The following is an 18,624-nucleotide window of genomic DNA, read 5'->3' on the forward strand; positions in this document are numbered from 1 at the left end:
TACAGTACCAATGTACAGTATACTACTCAATACACTGTTTATTCAAGAGCGGTAGCGCGGCGCCAGGCGGTGGCAGGAGGGCGGGCCAAAGGGGAACTACCGCCGCGCGATCTTTGAACGTTGATATACGACACGTACACAGCTGTACGTATACTGGCTGGGTATTCACTTTGCACGCTCCAAACCTACACTCGATTCACTACATACATGTAGGTTTAACACCGAGAATTCTCTGCGCTAAATTTCGATCTAGGCAATGACGGCACCATCCTCAGATAGTGTAGCTTTTTATTCTCGTTTGAAGAACATTCAAGCATTGCAACACAAGAGGTAAGTTTGTTTAATGCCAATAATGAAAAAGGAGGTTTACCCATGTAGACCCACCAATTAATTTTTGAGTATGTAAATAATGATTGAATGTGTATAAACTACACTGTTTAGATTTAACCATGTCTGCTGTCTGACTTCCCCTGAGGTAACACTCGGCATTACATGCCAGTATGTGATCATCGAGTACTGTATGTCTGGTTAATGAGTGGTAGTCTCCAGAGAGGATATAAATTACATACATTGTTCATTGTAACGTTAGACAGTAAGACTCTAATCTAAGTGTCATAGATCTATATTTATATACCGGTACCGTAGTTAGTTTATGGGTAAACTCGGCCTAGCGGGTAAAGTCGCGCACATTACAAGTAGTTGTACTACGCGTGCTGGCGGCCGACTTTACCCGCTAGGCCGAGCTTACCCATAACTACGGTATCATATTTTAGTTTGATTTAGGGACGGATAATTTACATGTAAAAAAATTTTCTCGGCTCAGAATGGGGTGCTGTAGAAACGCCCACTGTGCATTGCTACTGGTGGGCTGGGGCTAAGTAACATGTAAAAATACATCGACCACTAGAAATAGTAGAACATTTATAGTACCGTAATGACAATGAAGAAAATCACCCCAAAATTATGTAGAATTAATGCAGAATCGCACACTAATGTAGTTAAATGAATTTAGTTCGCATACGTCGCCCACAAATGTACAAATGGTAAAATGTTGGTTTTTTTTTGTTGTTGTTGTTGATGTAAAAATATACGTGGTAATTACTTGCAGTGTATGAGTGCGTGTATGTATGTGTGTGAAAAGTATGAGAAGTGGGCTTTCATGTATAGGCCCTATTACTGTTACTTAGAACAATACATCTGCCTCTTGTTCATTGTCGGTAATATGGTCAGCCCCTCACAACAGACTGATATTTTATTCACTCTTTGTGCAAATTCACTTATCCGATGATGGCAAGTATAGGAAACAGGGTAGAATTCCCCTTTTTCCATCATAAGAGATCACAAAACTTGGCATGCATGCCATACTCAAGGAACGAGTGAAGCTTACCAATTTCATGATTTATTATTATTATTATTTATTTTTTTTTTTTGCATGCATGCAGACTGCAAACTACCACTGACGTTGCCAATTTACCATTCTTTTTCTTACCATGGTAATATCTATAAGTATGCAATTTGCTGAGATCATGGTGACTTGCTGCTTCGATATGACTCACTGGTTTCTTGCAAAACAAATCTTTTATTTAACAGAAAGAATCTCCTGTATTACATGGTACCACCTACATTTGTATGGTAATCATCATAAAGATATGTTAGTTATAAGTCAGCGACAGGTATCTGTAATGTCTAACATTACCAAAGTTACAGGTGATGCTTTAATGTCCCAACTGGCTGCACTTTTTATTTATTTGCTTGCTTGTTGCAGAAATATTTTCCCCTTACAACTTAAAATGCTGCTGTTGATATCAATATACAGTTTGACACATAAATGTACAAAATTATTTGCCTTTTCACACTTTTTATCATGTTGTATTCATCATACGTACAAAATGTTTTGTGGTAAGGAAACTTTTTGTTAACACATAATGAGAGAAATCATCTTGTAGCATTTTCGGTGTGATGCATCGTTTGTTATCATTTTCTTCTTTATTCAGGGAACAGAAAAGAATGGAACTTCAAAGAAGGTTTGACAGCTATGTTACTTCAGATCAAAGACTGTAAGTAGAACAGGGAAAATTGATTTTCTAAACCCTACAGATAGACCTTAGCATGTGTGCATGGAGGATTTGACAAACAAACTGTATGTTTATGTCATTGATGTCTTATGAAAGATGTAATTACCATTCAAAATATTATTGAAGCCAAGATATCTCTTTCTTCCTACAACCACAATGCATGGAGATCAATTGATGTTTTTTCTTGCATATTGCGAATTACCCATGCAAATAAACATTGATTTGTAGAATAAAAGCACGCAAAGCAATTGTAAAAGGAATTATTGATATCCAACAGAACGTTCATATATTTAACATTATTATTCTTGGATAAACCTGTTTTAGAAATTAGAGCAGAGATACATATTTTCCTTTTTTTTCTTTTTTTTTGTCACGAGACCTCTTTTTGAGTATCATTTGAGGTGAAAATATCACTGGACATTTTCTAATTACTTTGAATACGTACTGTGTTTATCTGTGCATGTTTGTGTGTGTGTGTGTGTGTGTGTGTGTGTGTGTGTGTGTGTGTGTGTGTGTGTGTTTGTGCATTCAACTTTTTAGCAACATGATAGGAGTATTGTGTCAAATGTTAGATATTTATCCCATAAATTGCAAAGCAATTATTTTCTTGTGAAACAATGCATCATTGTGTGTTATTATTCTGTGATGCATTCTATGCTTTTTCACAACTGTGAACTCAACTATCTCACAAGTACTGATACAGCTTATGTAATTGTGCATACCCTGTAGTCTTGTTTTTTGCAAATTCTGCCTGTGCCATGTATTTTATCTAGGTCTAGACTGAGAGCTGCCAAGCTGCAGAGTTACTGGAAAAAGATCTGCGAGGATGAGAAAAAGAGCAAGGCAAGAAACGAGCAGCTACTCCGTGACTTTAACCGGGTAGAGGCACACATTGCAACGCTGTCCAGCAGAACAGAGAGACTTAGACTCTTGAAGGTTGGTTTGATGTTGTCTAAAAACAGCCTTGGAATGGGGATTGCGAGAATGTTGACCAAGCAAATGCAGCAGTGTGATGCAAAATAGGTACATGCTTTTGTAGGGATGGTATAGTTTTGGTTGAGGTGGGGGACTCAGAGTTTAAGTTTTTGCGAGATGATTAGAAACCATGTATGAAATATTAAAGAGCATACAATTCTTGGAGGAATTCAAAGTTTACATGATGAAAATGGCTTTTGAAATGGCGGAGATATCCAAAACAATATAACAAAGTGGCCGCCATAACAGGTGGGTCCACCTTTTATTAGGATCTCTGTTTTTGGATATCTCAGCCATTTCAAAACAAATTTCCACCAAATAAACTTTGAATTCCTCTTAAAATTATAATTATGCTCTTTAATACTTCATGAAAGGTTTCTCATTATCTAAGAAAAAAGTTGGAAACCTGAAGCCCCATCTCAACCAAAGCTATACCATCCCTTTAAGACGAAACAAAAACAGAAAACATGTTATATGCCTTGAGCTCATGAGTTCTTAGTCCATGCAGGATGATGCCATGCCAGTCTACTTATGTCTTTTGTCTAGACATCACTCCCATGATTTGGTCTCAGCATCTTCTATTAGGGTAAATGCCAGTAAGGGAAAGAAATAAACAGGTTTCCTGACAGAACTTTTTTTTTCTCGTTTTGTTTTTTTGCCTTTCTTTCATAAACAAAATTGTTACTGTAAACAGAGATGCCAGTTATTGAATGCAGACCCTGGTGGTATCAAAGGTCAGGCCCTTTCTTTGTACAGAGTGGCTTCACGTAGATATGTTTTCATTCCCTCTTTTTCAATCAATCTTGTATCCATGCGTATAGTCCAGAATTGTTTGGCAATCCCTCCCTGAATGTCGTGCCTGTTTTGTTTTGTTTCATTTGTTTGCCTTGATTTATTACATTCAGTTTGGTAGTCACTTTTTTCTTTTCTTTTTTAATGACATATGTGCAAGTATTCTGCAACTGTTTAATGTGATTTGATTGTAACAATTTGTACATACATGCTCAGGATCAATATGAAAAGCAAGTAGAGGCCATGTACCCTTACTGGAAGGAACAATTGGAAATCAAGAGAGTAAGTACATAGTATGTACATACATGTAAGTGTACTTATTGAATGGTCGAATGACAGTATGAATCCTTGACTTGCAGTAATCAGCAGCTCTCCGAATCTGAAAGCAAACCTTTTCTCTGCATGTAAATCATAAAGATAACACCCCTATTAGTTTAAAGGTATTAGCCCACATTTGCAAACCCACGAAAATTGAAACTGCATAAAATAGGTCCAATATGACTTCAAGTACAAGTTATAACAGTAACATACCTCACCTGTTGCTCTTTGTCTATACCATTCGATAAAGGAGAGAAAATCATCGTTTTAAAATCAATTTTCAAACCGGGTCAACCCGACCCAAAATCGAATTACGAGCGCGGGCTAGCTACGTACGGTACATGTAACTTACACATGTATCGCATGCATGTAGTACGTACGTGGACCGGAGCTATAGCGAGCGTTATACGCATGCATACGGTGCATTTTCATTTATTTTTATGAAAGTAATGGACTTATTGGAACGAAATTTTGCACAGGTGTTACTGCAATCATACCCAAACTCCATGCTAACTATGAGACCAATTGCTGCAGGTTTACAAATGTGGGCTAGTACCTTTAATGTTACAGTATCTGTGCTGCAGAATGATATTCTTATTTTGTGGAGGCCTGTATTGTAGTTATTTCTAGGCTTGCATGCACAGAGGTTCCAACAGTGTATTAAAGCCATAAACAATAGGCTTGCATGGTTTGTTGTTACCCTTAAATTTGAAAAATGATTATCAGATATTAAAAATGTGATGTAGCATCTTTCTAAATGCCTCTGTACTAGAAGATGCTGAGTCTGTGATGAATCCCCCTTTTTTCCCCATTCAAACTTTCAACAATCTCAGGTAGCAAGTAAGCAGCATGTAGGTGGTGCAGCTCTGCCTACCGCATATCAACAAAGTTTTAGACAAGATACCGTGAACTCCCACTCTACTCCAGGACCTGTTCTTGATGGGGTTAGTAAAACCTTTTCAAGTACGCCACTGCATCAACCACAGGCAACACCATACACTCATGTGCACTCTGTGCAAGAAGCTGCATCCCGTGCCAACCCACCCCAGGCTGTAGGAGCCCCACATCAATGGAGTGGTCCCTCTCATGCTGGCCAGTTCCACCCCACACAGGTACTCCCCCAGCAGCAGCAGCACCGTGAATCCCCTGTAACTCTTCCCCAGTCTGGACACAGTCATCCCATGCAGATTATGACAGACAGCAACACGCTGCCTCACGTCATGAGTCAGTATCTGGCTCCAGTGCCGAAAGAACATGTCCGTCATCCGGAGCAGATGGGTGGAACAGCAGCCCAACATGAAGAGAAGCTGCCCAGTAAAATAGAACCAGGAAGGTACCCTCAAGAGCTCAATGGAAGGACAGAAGACTCAGGCTCATTGCCCACTAGCTCAGAGTTTTCTCCATCTTCACTCAACCTGCCAGGAGATGGGGGTCCATCCCAAGGAATTGCTCCGGGTGTTCCCACCAACAAGCCGGAAAATCCACAAGATGTAGATGCTAACCTTGATGTGGTCACACCACAACCCATGAGCAGGATCCAGGGTGGACAACCTCAGAGTGATGGCAGTCATGGAGGCAGACCTGGTGTAGCCCATGAAACCAAAGAGACTCTCCAGGCCCACAGCACTGCTCCTCAGGCTCCCAGGATACCCTCAGTGGCAGCAACACCACCCAAGCTGTCCTCGGCACAGACCGAGCCGTTTTCCTCTGATGATGAGGTGTCTGATGTGGAGAGTGGGGAACGCCTGGACCAAGCTCTCTACTCTCCCGAACTTCCACCTGCACTGCCGAAGTATGAGGAGGCCCAGCAACAAGATCCTGTCCACCAGGTGCTGCAGGCCCAAAACAGTGAAGGTATCATTCCTCTCCTTTGAATTCTAGTAATATGTAGTAAATATTGATAGATGCTTAGATCATAGTAAAATAAACAATTGATGTTCATGATGTCTTTTTCAAAATATTCAATATCAAATACTGTCTGCAGTTGTTAAGAGAGTGTTAAGAGAGCAAACATCAAAACAGGCTTTTCCTTCTGTGTTTATGTATGTTTTACAGTGATTTATACCCCCGCCAAACGAAGTTTGAAGGGGGTATATAGGAATCAGCGGACGGTCGGGCGGTCGGGCGGTCGGGCGGCCGGGCGGTCGGGCGGTCGGTCCGTTGCAAATCTTGCGTCGCGAACTACTTCCTCAGTTTTCAACCGATTCCCATAAAACTTGGCCTTGGGTTGTAGATGTGTAAGACGTATTTTTTGACAGTACCCAAAAGTACGTTGCCATGGTAACGGCATATTATGGGCAAAAATGGGTACAAATCTTGCGTCGCGAACTCCTCCCACAGTTTTTGATCAATTTTTATGAAATTAGGTACAGATGTTCATCTGAATATGTTAATGTGCAAGACACATATTTCCGCAGTGGCAAAAAGTGCGTTGCCATGGTAACGGCATGTTATTGGTAAAATATAGGGCAAAATGCTTCATGGCAAAACTGCTTCATCAGTGTTCTTCCAATTCTCATGGAATTCATATTGAATGTTTGTCTTAGGATATAGGTCAGCATGACACATTTCTTGACAGTGACAAAAAGTATGTTGCCATGGTAACAGCTCACATATTATGAGCCAAAATGATGGAAAATTTTGTGTTGCAAACTACTTCCTCAGTTTTTGCCCAATTTCCATGAAACTTGGTACAGATGTGTGCCTTTGGTTGTAGATGTGCAAGACGCATTTTTCGACAGTACCCGAAAGTACGTTGCCATGGTAACGGCATATTAATGGCAGAAGATTAAGGAAAGATCTTGCGGATTTAACTACTTCCTCAGTTTTTTGACCAAAGCTATTGAAATGTGGCACACACCTTGATATTGGTGGGAAGATGTGGAAGACATATTTTTCGGACGTGTCGGAAGCTGCGTTGCCATGGTAACGGCATATAAATGGCAGAAGATCAGGGAAAGATCTTGCGGATTGAACTACTTCCTCTGTATTCGACTGAAGCTCATGAAATGTGGCACACACATTGGTCTTGGTGGGAAGATGTGCAAGACATATTTTTGGACATGTCGGAAGCTGCGTTGCCATGGTAACGGCATGTTAATGGTGGAAGATCAAGGAAAGATCTTGTGGATTGAACTACTTTCTCAGTTTTTGACAAAAGCTTATGAAATGTGGCACACACAATAGTCTTGGTGGGAAGATGTGCAAGACATATTTTTCGGACGTGTCGGAAGCTGCGTTGCCATGGTAACGGCATTTAAATGGCAGAAGATCAAGGAAAGATCATTCCTTGGGTAAAACTGTCGTCACGGGGCGGGGGTATTAATCACCTTAAGTGATATTTCTAGTTTTATGTTAGTTTGCAAGTAGTAATGAGTGCTGCCATTCCAAGACAGCATTGTAATGAATTTAATGAAATAATCTGTATTCCTGTAAAGTAAGGCCAGTCAGCTCTTACCATCTCATCATCTTACACAAAATTTGTTTTATTAAAACATTTTTTTTTTCCTGAAACGTATCAATAATCTAATATATCATTAGTAGTCCTTTAATAATATATTCATGGTAAGGCCATTGTTGAATCGCTTCTGCATTGTAGAAAACTAATGATTGAATATTTTTAAAGGAAGTAGTTCTGTGATGGTTCTTAATCACTTCCTTCGTTGATTTGCCAAACTCTGATGACAGGGTCACTCCTGGGGCAAGGGGATGTGAGTGAGAGCAGTGGTAGTGAAGAAGACAGTGAGATAGACAGCGATGTCAGCCTCCCTCTCAGCGATACTGATGTCAGACATACCGCCCCCATCCCAGCTGAGAGGAAGCAGGTGCCCACTGGGTAAGATATCATCCAAGAAGCTGCGCTAGTCACCAAGTCCTCCCCCCCCCCCCCACACACACACACACAACACATTAAAAAAATAACCACCAAAAACAAAACAAAACAACAAATAAAAATAGTCATTGCCATCCTTGCTGTTAAAATGCAGTTACATGATCTACTGTGTCTTGAGGGGTTACCTGGTAAATCTTTACATAGTCACTGGCACCTTTTGAGACTTTGTGAAAGAAGGAAGATTTTTATACTGCAGACTGCCATGTTTTGTAGACAAGTCTTTCTGCAGATTGTGTGTAATACCTTTCAGTGCATTTGAAATTATGAGAATGAATGAATTTCATGGCAAAGGAGTTATACATTTATTTCTGGCCATCTTTCTTGCATCCTAAAGTGGTGATGTGACCATGATATGTAAACAATATAGCTGAGCACTGTCAGCCATATTGCAGTTCACACTTTACTTACATACGAAACGATATATTCATTGTATAACATGAGGTACAGTTGATATTTCTTTTAAGTGGTGCTGCAGCCTGTACCAAAGGCTAGATGGTAATGACAGAATGATGGCAATGAAATGCTTCTCTGTCCAGGCTTTTTTTAAAATAGGTCACAACTAGAAAATTTAGATGAACTGTAGATAGAATAGTGATAGTCATGAGAGAAAATTAAATTAGCTCAAATGTCAAGGGCATTATTCAAGTAGGGGTTTAAAATGCAAGTAGTCATGTAAGAAAATTCAAAATGGCTTAATTGGTCACAACTGATAAAAACAAATGTTGATAGTGTAGCAACTACAGAACTATCCCTCTTGTGTAGTTAATGTTGCATTTATGTGTGTGTGTGTGTGTGTGTGTGCTAGAGTGTGAGAAATAGTTTTGTGGGTGCTTAAAGTGTATAATTCTTTTATGTTTCCCTCAGGCAAGCAGATAGCAAGGAATCGGATCGTAGCTCCATCGCTCTGTCTGCCACTGGGTTCTGGCTGCTGCTGAAGGCCGTGGAAGCAGAGGTTGATGAGACGGATTCCCTGGAGGGTATCTACGCCTCTCTGCCGTGCACGCAGACCATCAGAGATGAGATTGTGAGGTAAACCCCACACCCCTCTTTTTCCTTCGATCCTGTAATTTGAATACGGTAAATAAGGGTGTACTAACTGCACTTTTTTCCAGCTGAAACGGGTCAAAATTCAGGGTGCAATTTACGCACCATTACAGCCAATACCTACTGCATGTCTGCATATAGTGTGCAGACAATGTTCAATGTTCAAAATAGTTTCCTAATCGTTAGGCACTCTACTATGTTTCCCTCCTTTTCATTGCACAAAAATCAACACATCTTCTCCCCCAAAACATTTCACTCAATTCAACCAACCTGTCGGCAGCATCTCCACGCATTGCGTGGCAGTACCAGGTATCTGTACAGATTACATAATTCCCCTGAGCCCTATTGTGTCTCCATGGCCTTTCTGTTAGATACATAGGGACACATTGCTACACCTGAGTTGGCTTGCTAATCTACAACTAGGTCAAGTTTGATGGATTACTGAGTACAGATGAAAAAGCTTGAAAATTTAAGTTTAGTGCTTGAACACATAAAGGGTTGATAAAGGCACTTCCAGCATGTCTTACTGACTATGATCTTCTTATATTTCTTCACCTTTTCAATCCTGTGATGTACAATGAGAAGAAATTCAGGCAGAGCATTTAATGGGAGAGGCAAGGGTGTCAGTTGTTCATAAAACTGTGACAAGTATCAGCAATGGTCAGTGATGGTCAGTAATGGTCAACATTCCACACACCCTTAGCTAAGAGCCACAAAGGCGCTAGCTCATTTTGTGTAGTGTCTGTGGGTGGCATCCTTCTCAGTTTCTGAAGTGTTGATGTCGTGATCATGTTTTAGCATAGCATATATCTCTCTACTGCAGACTCAATACTCTCTAATTATTTTACAAATTCAAATAAGAAAATTAGTATTTCTGCAACCTTCTAAGATGACAATTATCTAAGTCTCTTTACGGGACAGTCAAAGCAGGAACCGTTAAAACAAAAAAAAAAAAAAAAAAAAAAACATTTTTATCAGATGCTTTGGTGCATATATGTCATCAGTGTCATTATGAATTTGATATGGTTGTTCCACAAAGTCTGTAGAACTAATTAGGCACAGAATGTCACAAAATTATACCAAGTCTTTCTGTAAACTAGGACTGCTAATGCCAAGACCGGCTTTGACCGTCTTGATCCCCGAGCCATCAGCATGGTTGTGCTAGAAGAGCTCCCTCTGTTGGTGCGTCAATTGCCTGGCGGCTGCCTCCTCTCTGAGCGACTTCTGGTGGCCAGTAGTAGGACCATCACCGAGGTGTCCATCAGGTATTTGTGGCATTTCATTTCCTTTGTGTGATATTGTATGATACTGTGGTAAATGGAGAAATTCTGAATTCAGACCTTTATGCTGAGTTAGAAAATATCACTGTAATTATGATCATAACTGATGCAATGCCCCTGACCCAATTTTTTGCTTCCTGAAATAAAAGTGAATAGAATTAATGTGATTATTGATTGAAAAACTGGAAAAGCACTCGGAGAGCGCAGACCTCCGCCAAGCCAACAACTCATTTGCACCCATACATGCATGAAATATCCCAATATAGAAGCTTTTGTCAAGTCATCAGCTTCCAGCAGTGTGGCATCTTGCCCGAGCAGAGCGTGTGCTTTAGTGCGCATATGTAAACCTCCAGTGCATGCAGCAAGAACTCTGAAGTTCATTGACCTTATATGCCAAAAGATTAAAAAATCCTTCAAAGATACATGGAAATTCACAGATCACTACCAAAATTTAATTATCTGCTTTTTGTGTCATTATCGACTTTTCCTGTATATTTCATTCGAATGTGTTCACAACTTTTTGAGTCATTTTGCAAACATTTAAACCATTGCCGATGATCACTTAACCTCCTTCCTTGGCGGAGGGAGTTAATATCACTTCTATTCTGAGTATACAATATACTCTATCCATTGATGTCACCTTGAAGATGGATCAGAGTTGCACTTTGAGCAATCCTCATCAGGGGGGAGAAGATTCATGGCAACAAGTTCTGTATTAATTTATTCATTCAGTTTTGATTGCATTGAGTTTTTAGTCCACAAATCAACTTTCACTTCAGCCACATTATGTAAGGGATAATTGTCACTTGTGTGCTGTATGAGGTGTAGATGTGGGATAGAGAAAAATGAGGCAACACCCTGTAAGGTCAAAGGTCACTCACTGTCAAGGGTAATTTTCAGTCATAGATGTATAGCCAAGTGTTTGCATGAAATTACAGTGATGAAAGGTTAACAGTCAACATCAAAGGTCATTGTACTTTGACTGAAAATATTAATTTGCTGCCATAGCTGTAGCTTGGGAAGTCCAATGTAGAATAATTTGGTAGAAAGGATGGAAGTAAATCAACAATTATTTGTGTAAATTCTTAATTGATAGTAGTGAAATGTCAAAGGCCATGTACTAATGGCAAGCTGTAGTTATTGCATGAAAAGACTGAGGCATCTCAGTCAGCTGTACCCCACAGTCCACTGACTGTACTACTTGACCCTCTATTTACCATCTGGAAAGGATGGAATAATCTAAAGGATGGAAGTAAATCAACAATTATTTGTGTGAAATGATAGTGGTGATGGCTCAAAAGGCATGTACTAATGGCAGGCTGTAGTTCTTGCATGAAAAGGCAAAGGCATCTCAGTCAAACTTCCTGGCAGTCCAATGACTGTAGTCTACTTGACCCTGTATTTAATGTCTGTTTTCACATACATGTTACACCCTCCACCAGGTCTCACATGTACTCCTCGTCACTCAAGTTCTGGGATGACATCTTCCACCACATGGTGTTCCTTGTCAGGCGTGGAGTGATGGAGCCGGAGGTGGTTGCCAAGAAGTTTGCTCCGCTGTTGGTGGCCGCTAACTCCCAGGCCGTTGAAAAGGTCAGTAGCTCTGTTTATCATGGTATGCAATGCGGTCAGTTTACAGACATTTCTGTATTTTAAATAGTCAAAGTTTTGCTGAAGTCAAAGTATGTTCTTAGAATCGAGTAAGAATCACATGTATAATTACATTATGTAAGTCAAATATAACCTAAGCAAAAGCCTATATTCCACTTCCAATGTATTACTGTATATGCCGAATATTTTGAGAGGTTTTTATTTTCGCGAATGTCGCAAGTCGGGTGCTATTCGCAAACTTAAAGACACACAAAAATATTGACTCTGATCCCTGATATGAATGTGACATGCACTCATGCATTTCTCTGTTTAGTACTCTACTCCACGATCCTGAATTTAACCACTTGGGAAATCGTTGGGAAGTCCCAATTCGCAAAAATTAGACTCGCTAAATCTATTGCGTATACAGTAGTCTTATGAGTGTGAACTGTGCATGTTATGCTGAATTTAGCAATGCCTCATATCCTACATGGATGCAATCCTGAACGAGAGTAAAATTCTCATTTACAAAGTACAGACATGATCTTCAATGAGGAAAAAAAAAATCTCATTTAGAATAGAATTAGTGTTTGATGATTGCCATTTAAAGAATTAATTTTGAAACTTTTATACATAGTGTAAAGTGGTGAAAAAAAGTGTGTTTACACAGGTAGCACATTATCTTCAAAGAGAAAACATAGCAGATGATATCCCATTTGCAAAGTTACAAGAATAAGCTTGTTAATACAGTATTTAAAAGAGAGATGAAAAGGTCTGTTACATATCAATATAGATCTTAATGGGAATGACAAGATACTTTACAAAGCATTGCATGTGGGGGTCAAGAGCCATCAACCTGTTTTTTTTTGTCTGGTTTTTGTTTTTTTTTTTTTGCTCATGATTGCGAAGGCTGTCAACGTGATGTCAGACATCTTGCTGAAGGCGGAGGAAGAGGAGATAACTCTTGGCGACGAGTCGTCCGTGACTGAGACCTCGCCCACGACCCCTGACAACCCTATCCCCAGCCCAGAGGTCACTCCCACCCAGCTGGACAAGCCCGCTGATTATCCTTCTGGTCAGTACCTGGTATTCCCAGCATATCTTGCAAACTTCTTCCTTCCTCATGATTTTTTTGGGTATTTTTGTCATTTATCTCCTGTATTTCAATGTGATATTTTCATTATTGGTCTGTTTTGATAATAATGTATAATTTTATTTTATAAGTTCACAGTATATGTGTATGGTAACGCATTGCATGAGGGCTCACATGCCTAAGGGCAACACTGAAATTATTACTTTTGTGAGCCCAAGCCCATGTATTGCTTCCCTGTTCATTCTTTGTGTCATACGTCAACTGTGCCATTTCCATGTGAATTTATGTTATGTAGCTGTTATTGTCATTTTCATTTTGCTGAATAAATAAATAATTAATGAATAATGAATAAATAAATAATAAACTACACCTTTGTCAGCTCTCAGAAATCTGCAATAGCATTTGCTGGATCTGCATCCCTGCTAGCAATACCTTGACACAGGCTAAAAACTCATTTTGCACATTCTAAATGCAGCATACAATGCAGAGCATAAAATTTGGTTATTTACCAAAAGGTTAGAAAGTGTGATAGTTTTACCAAAAGGTTAGAAATTGTAGTAGTAAAAGTTTCAAACTTTTCTGGTTCTCCATCAGTCCCACCACTCTCTCTGGGGAAAACAGATGGTGATACGGATGATCATGTGGACACAGGTAGAACTAGTGCTGACAGCTTCTTTGACAACAAGGTGCCTCTCACTGGTGAGTTTGGCTATTTCACTTACATTTGATTCTAAAAGCACGGCTTGAACTTTGACTTGCATCAGTTATTGGATCCTATCAACAATTTTGTCTGTAGTATTTATGCAAAGTTGCATATTTCATGCTTTACCTCTTTTGATTCATTACAGAAAAGGAAAAGAATACTTTTTGTAGAAGACACAAAATGCCTGATAGTGTTTTCATCTGCTGAAATGAATGTTATGCAGCTTTACAGAATACTGCAGTTTTTGTTCTAATTGTATTGTGTCGATCATTCCTAAGTTGCTTCAATAGAATGTTATTTGAGATGAGAATTTTCTTCAATTGGTCTCCCTCTACAAATTAAATTTGTAAGATTGCAGCCGCTGATCTGTAATTTAACAAACATGTCGGAAAAAAGGAACCACAGGACTCGAACCTGTCATCTACTGCTGTGTTATTTGCCCTCTCAATTTTCTCAACAGACAAAACAAATGTCACTATTCTGCTTCTTGTTTTTCTCATAACCTGAATACTCTGCATGATGATCAATTTTTGTGATTGCTATTGTTCATTTGCACGATATGTAAATGCAGAGTCCCTCTTTTTCTGCATGAGAAGATGTACATCATTGTAATTGTGAGCTGCTACAAGACATGAAATAAGAGTCTAATTTCAGGCACATTTTCATTGGCAAAAAATGGCAAAGATCATTCAAGAGAAATTTAGTATATGTCGTGATGAATGTGAGTGATGATTGATGTCAAGAAACCTGCACTCCATTTTTCCCCATATCCAGAAACCTCGGCCTACCAGAAGATGATGATGATGTCAACCCAGCAGGAGCGGTCCAGGGAGGGTAAAGAGTTTGCTAGTGCCGGCAGCTCTAACGAGATGAGCGAGGAGGAGGAGGAGGAGGACAGTGAGGATGAGATCGAGAGAGCTGCCCGCCTCGACCTGGAATCCCCCGCTTCCCAGCAGTCCAAGTAAGCATCGTGAAGCTTGCAGCCAACTATCTCTCTTTTGTTTTAATGTTGAAAAATGTAGGAAATATATCCCTATGTGTATCAAATAATGAATAGTTTGGAATGCAATGGGCCCAGTCAGTGGGAAAAAAAAGGGTTTTAAACAAAAAAGCAAAAAACTCTGTACTCACTTCATGTTAGCCATTCTCACATTCAGACCACCGGGTGTTCAGCAATGACTGGATTGAAAACAAACCTGCAATCAGTGGACGATTGCCAAATTTTTTAGACAAAATTGTCTACTTTTCTTTCATAATTGGCTCTAAAATTCCATGAAACTGTCAGATATGGTACATCTTAACATTTCTGATAGCCACAAGAAATGTTATTGATAAGTTACGTAAAAGAATGGTAGGTCAAAGGTTTTGAACGTTGACATCGTGTCATCTGTATAACCACATAGATTTGTACACTGTATGCACAGCATTCACACCAATTCACACTCCAGCTAGGCACTATATTGAACAGGCAAGCTGTTTGTTTTTACTCCAGCTATACTGGAAGTAATGTTTACCTGATCATGAGAATAGTGTTTTGCTGTCATTTATTTCATCACAGTCACCACTGGCAAACATGTGTTTGTTTGTTTTTCTATTGTAGCAAAAAAAAAAAAAAAAAAAGCTGCTGAAAACAGCTTATCCAATAGTTGCGAGCCAATGGAGTAAAAAGGCGTCAAAAGAGGCCTGAGCTTTCAATCCTAGCAGAATCTTCCGTCATAGGCAAAATGACAAACAGGCAGGGAAAGCAATCACATATAAGGACTACACACAACAAAAACAGTCAGGGGAGGGCTAGGGACACAGAACAAAGAAAACAAAAGGGATGGGTCATGAGCAAGGAGCACAACAAGTAAAGAGAGGGGATTAAGGCAGGAGGGTGGACAGACAAAAGTTAAAAGGGGGTCAGTGATGATCCCAAGGATAATAGGGGGCAACCTGTAAAGGAAAGAGATGAATAGGGAGGCAGCATCAAACAAGATAGGGACAACAGAGGGATAAGGGAAGAAAAAGAGCGATATAGCAACAGCATGAGTGGGGGTGGTGGTGGGGGGGGGGGGGGGTGGGGGAGAGCTTAACAAACAGCAAGTTCTAACCTGGTGTACCAGGAAGAGGCAACAAAATGAAAGTGAGAGTCAACCAACAAATGAAAGGAACCACACATATCGAGGTATGTATGTGACCCTGTATCACAAAACTGACAAAAAGTTGCCAGACAGGGATTTTTAGTTAAGGGCAGATTTTGCTCAAAGCTTTAAAATGATGTATAACTCAATTCAAATGGATTCTCCTAACCTATATAAATATTGTAAAGAAAGCCCACACTCTGGAAAAGTTTGAACTGAGAAAAGAGGCTCTGATGTACAGGGTCTATTCAAGTGCTTAATCTTTACTGAGCCATGCTACCTGTGCCATGAATGGGACAAAAAACAAGATGTTAACCACTGTAGCAACAACAATGAAAGGATTGTCAGATTAAGCTGAAATTGAGCATGCTCTATAAACACATGCTTCCCATGATAAATGTTAACTTTCAAAGCGGTAGCATCATCCTTTCAAAAGTTACTATAATTGAAAGTGAAGAGTGTGCAAAGGATTTTCAAGAAATGAAAAGAATCCTAAAAAGAAAAACCTGATCACACTACTCTACCAAAAAAGGGGTTGTAGACTGGCTGAAAAGCCACTTTCCCATTCAGTTTATGATCCGAAACTCAAGAATAATGTAGAAGAAGAATAGCTCTTTCAGACGATATGGAAATCTCAAAATTGACTTGGTTGACCAGTTTCACCTTTCTTGAGTCCTCACAGAAAATCAAGGGATGCAACTTTTTGTTTGTTTTGTGATGCACAGTCACATATGAAATAAAGATAATAACAATAATGATCATAATGATAATGGTTATATATATTTTTTATATTATTAATTCAGGAGGAAGAGGAATGTACTCTCGTCACTTGGTGGAAGCTTTGGGAGAAGTCTAGACAGTCCAGTGGGGGATGACGATGGTTTGAAGGGAGATCCCATCCCATCTGACCGGTCCGACGATGTTTCATCCCCGGACAAGAGTGACCTACCCAGCTCACTCTCCCCCACCCCAAGAGATGGGGGAGGGTACATGCCATCAGCCATGGAGAAGAGGTTTGTCTCAATCATGACTTGCATGCATGTGTTCATGACTTGGCTTGGCTATGCATCCAACCACATGAACTTGTATCTTTTCCATCAAACTCTTCTGCGAATATATTTACTGGGCAATGGTGAATTTTGAAGGACAAGGCATTGCACTTGCTATTTTATTGACAACTAACGATAGCGTCAATACAGCACTTCCATACACAAACCAGTAGAGCATTTGTCGGGCAATGGTACTGTGCCTTAGTTCATTATTGTTGTGCCTTCAGACATGTGAATCATTTAAATTCCATAAGTCTCTTCGTGCTCTTTATGTAATGTTAATGAAAGTTTACTTTTTTTTTCTCAATTTTCATGTTTGCTTGAATTTAGTCAACTTATTTTAACATGAAATGAAAAATCTCTTTAGAACAATGCATAGCACTCCCGTTATAACGAACACAGTTATAACGAATTCTGGTTACAACGAAATAAAAATTCAAGCCCCAACATTATGGGCTTTATGTTTTTCATTGTTTATTTGTTCAGTTACAACGAAATGTTGATATAACGAAAGAAAATGCCGGTCCTGAGAACTTTGTTATAATGGGAGTCCACTGTATCTTGCTGTATTACCATTCTGCACAATCTGCAGGTGTATCGGCTCATGGTTTTTAATATGGAAGTCTAGACCTTTCCATTAGCAATGACACTAGGGCTGCAATATCATCACTGTCCTGTAAGCAGTTACATCACAAATTAATGGCAACTTCCAATTCGATTGGATTACACATGTGCTTACAGTTGATTGGTTCATCCCAGGATTTTATGGGAAGTTATAGTTCTACATTGTAGGACATTTTCTGACAAGAGATCCTTGCAAAGGGATTACTCAGGGGATATGCAAATTTGATGTGACTGACAATTCTAGACCTAAATACTGTATAAGCTGTTATTTTTGAGAGGGTTTAATTTTCGTGAATTTTGGGAATCACTGTTGGACTGCGAATCCAACAACATGCGAAAATTTTGCCATATGCTAGGCTGATAATGCATTTACAATAACAAAGATGTCAAATCACGAAAACAACGTCTTGCGAAAATGTCAGTGACCTTCTCATTTGCAAAAATATCCGTAAGCAAAAATAACAGCTTATACAGTAGTGCTGTAGCATTCATACCATTATCATTGTGATGTCCGTAACGCATTGTAAATAATATGAGAGTATGGGAAAAAATGTTGAGCTTACAATTGTTGTTGTTGTTGTTGTTGTTTGTTTGTTTTTGTCTGTGATTCTCCAGCATGAAGTCTACAGGACGCACAGATACCATGAACAGGTCGGCTGCCTTTTGGGGGAACGAGTCAGACCTGGATGACGAGTCGGAGATGAGCGTTCCCATGGGAACAGGAGTTGTGGCAGAAGACAAGGACGACTTTGACTTTTATGACTAAGGTCTTGGTGAAATAGAGAGAAGGGAGCAGTGTAACATTTTTGTGTGTGTGTTTTGGAACAGTTCATCAATTCATAGCAACACCTTGGTACCCCTCTTGTAGTGTTCTTGTAATATTGTAAACTTTCATATATTTTTAAAAACTGTTTTCTGTATATTGGTTGTCCTCATTTGTGCAGGTTTTTAGTAAATCGTAGTCTTTTTTGTCCAGCCAAAAATAGCTAGAATTCGTCCACATTTGCCAAAGAATAGGTTTAAGAAGAATTTTTGTCAGTGATACTCTGTCTTGCTGTCAAACGAT

The 18,624-nt window shown here is 39.4% G+C and overlaps 1 protein-coding gene across 1 annotated transcript; it reads left to right on the forward strand.

Annotated features, from left to right (window-relative positions):
• Positions 1 to 191: 191 nt before the first annotated feature.
• LOC139745638 (uncharacterized) lies at positions 192 to 18,345 on the forward strand. Its single transcript, XM_071656036.1, has 14 exons — positions 192 to 330; positions 1,995 to 2,057; positions 2,849 to 3,011; positions 4,059 to 4,124; positions 4,994 to 6,014; positions 7,848 to 7,995; positions 8,917 to 9,081; positions 10,197 to 10,361; positions 11,819 to 11,969; positions 12,876 to 13,041; positions 13,654 to 13,758; positions 14,537 to 14,723; positions 16,689 to 16,898; positions 18,174 to 18,345. Exons 1-14 carry the CDS (start codon positions 257 to 259, stop codon positions 18,322 to 18,324), a joined length of 2,835 nt encoding a protein of 944 aa, XP_071512137.1. The 5' UTR covers positions 192 to 256; the 3' UTR covers positions 18,325 to 18,345.
• Positions 18,346 to 18,624: the final 279 nt, after the last annotated feature.

Source organism: Diadema antillarum, unplaced genomic scaffold (assembly GCF_040938485.1).
Source record: "Diadema antillarum isolate AM-2024a unplaced genomic scaffold, OU_Dant_1.0 seq00001280_RagTag, whole genome shotgun sequence".
Lineage (NCBI taxonomy): Eukaryota > Metazoa > Echinodermata > Echinoidea > Diadematoida > Diadematidae > Diadema > Diadema antillarum.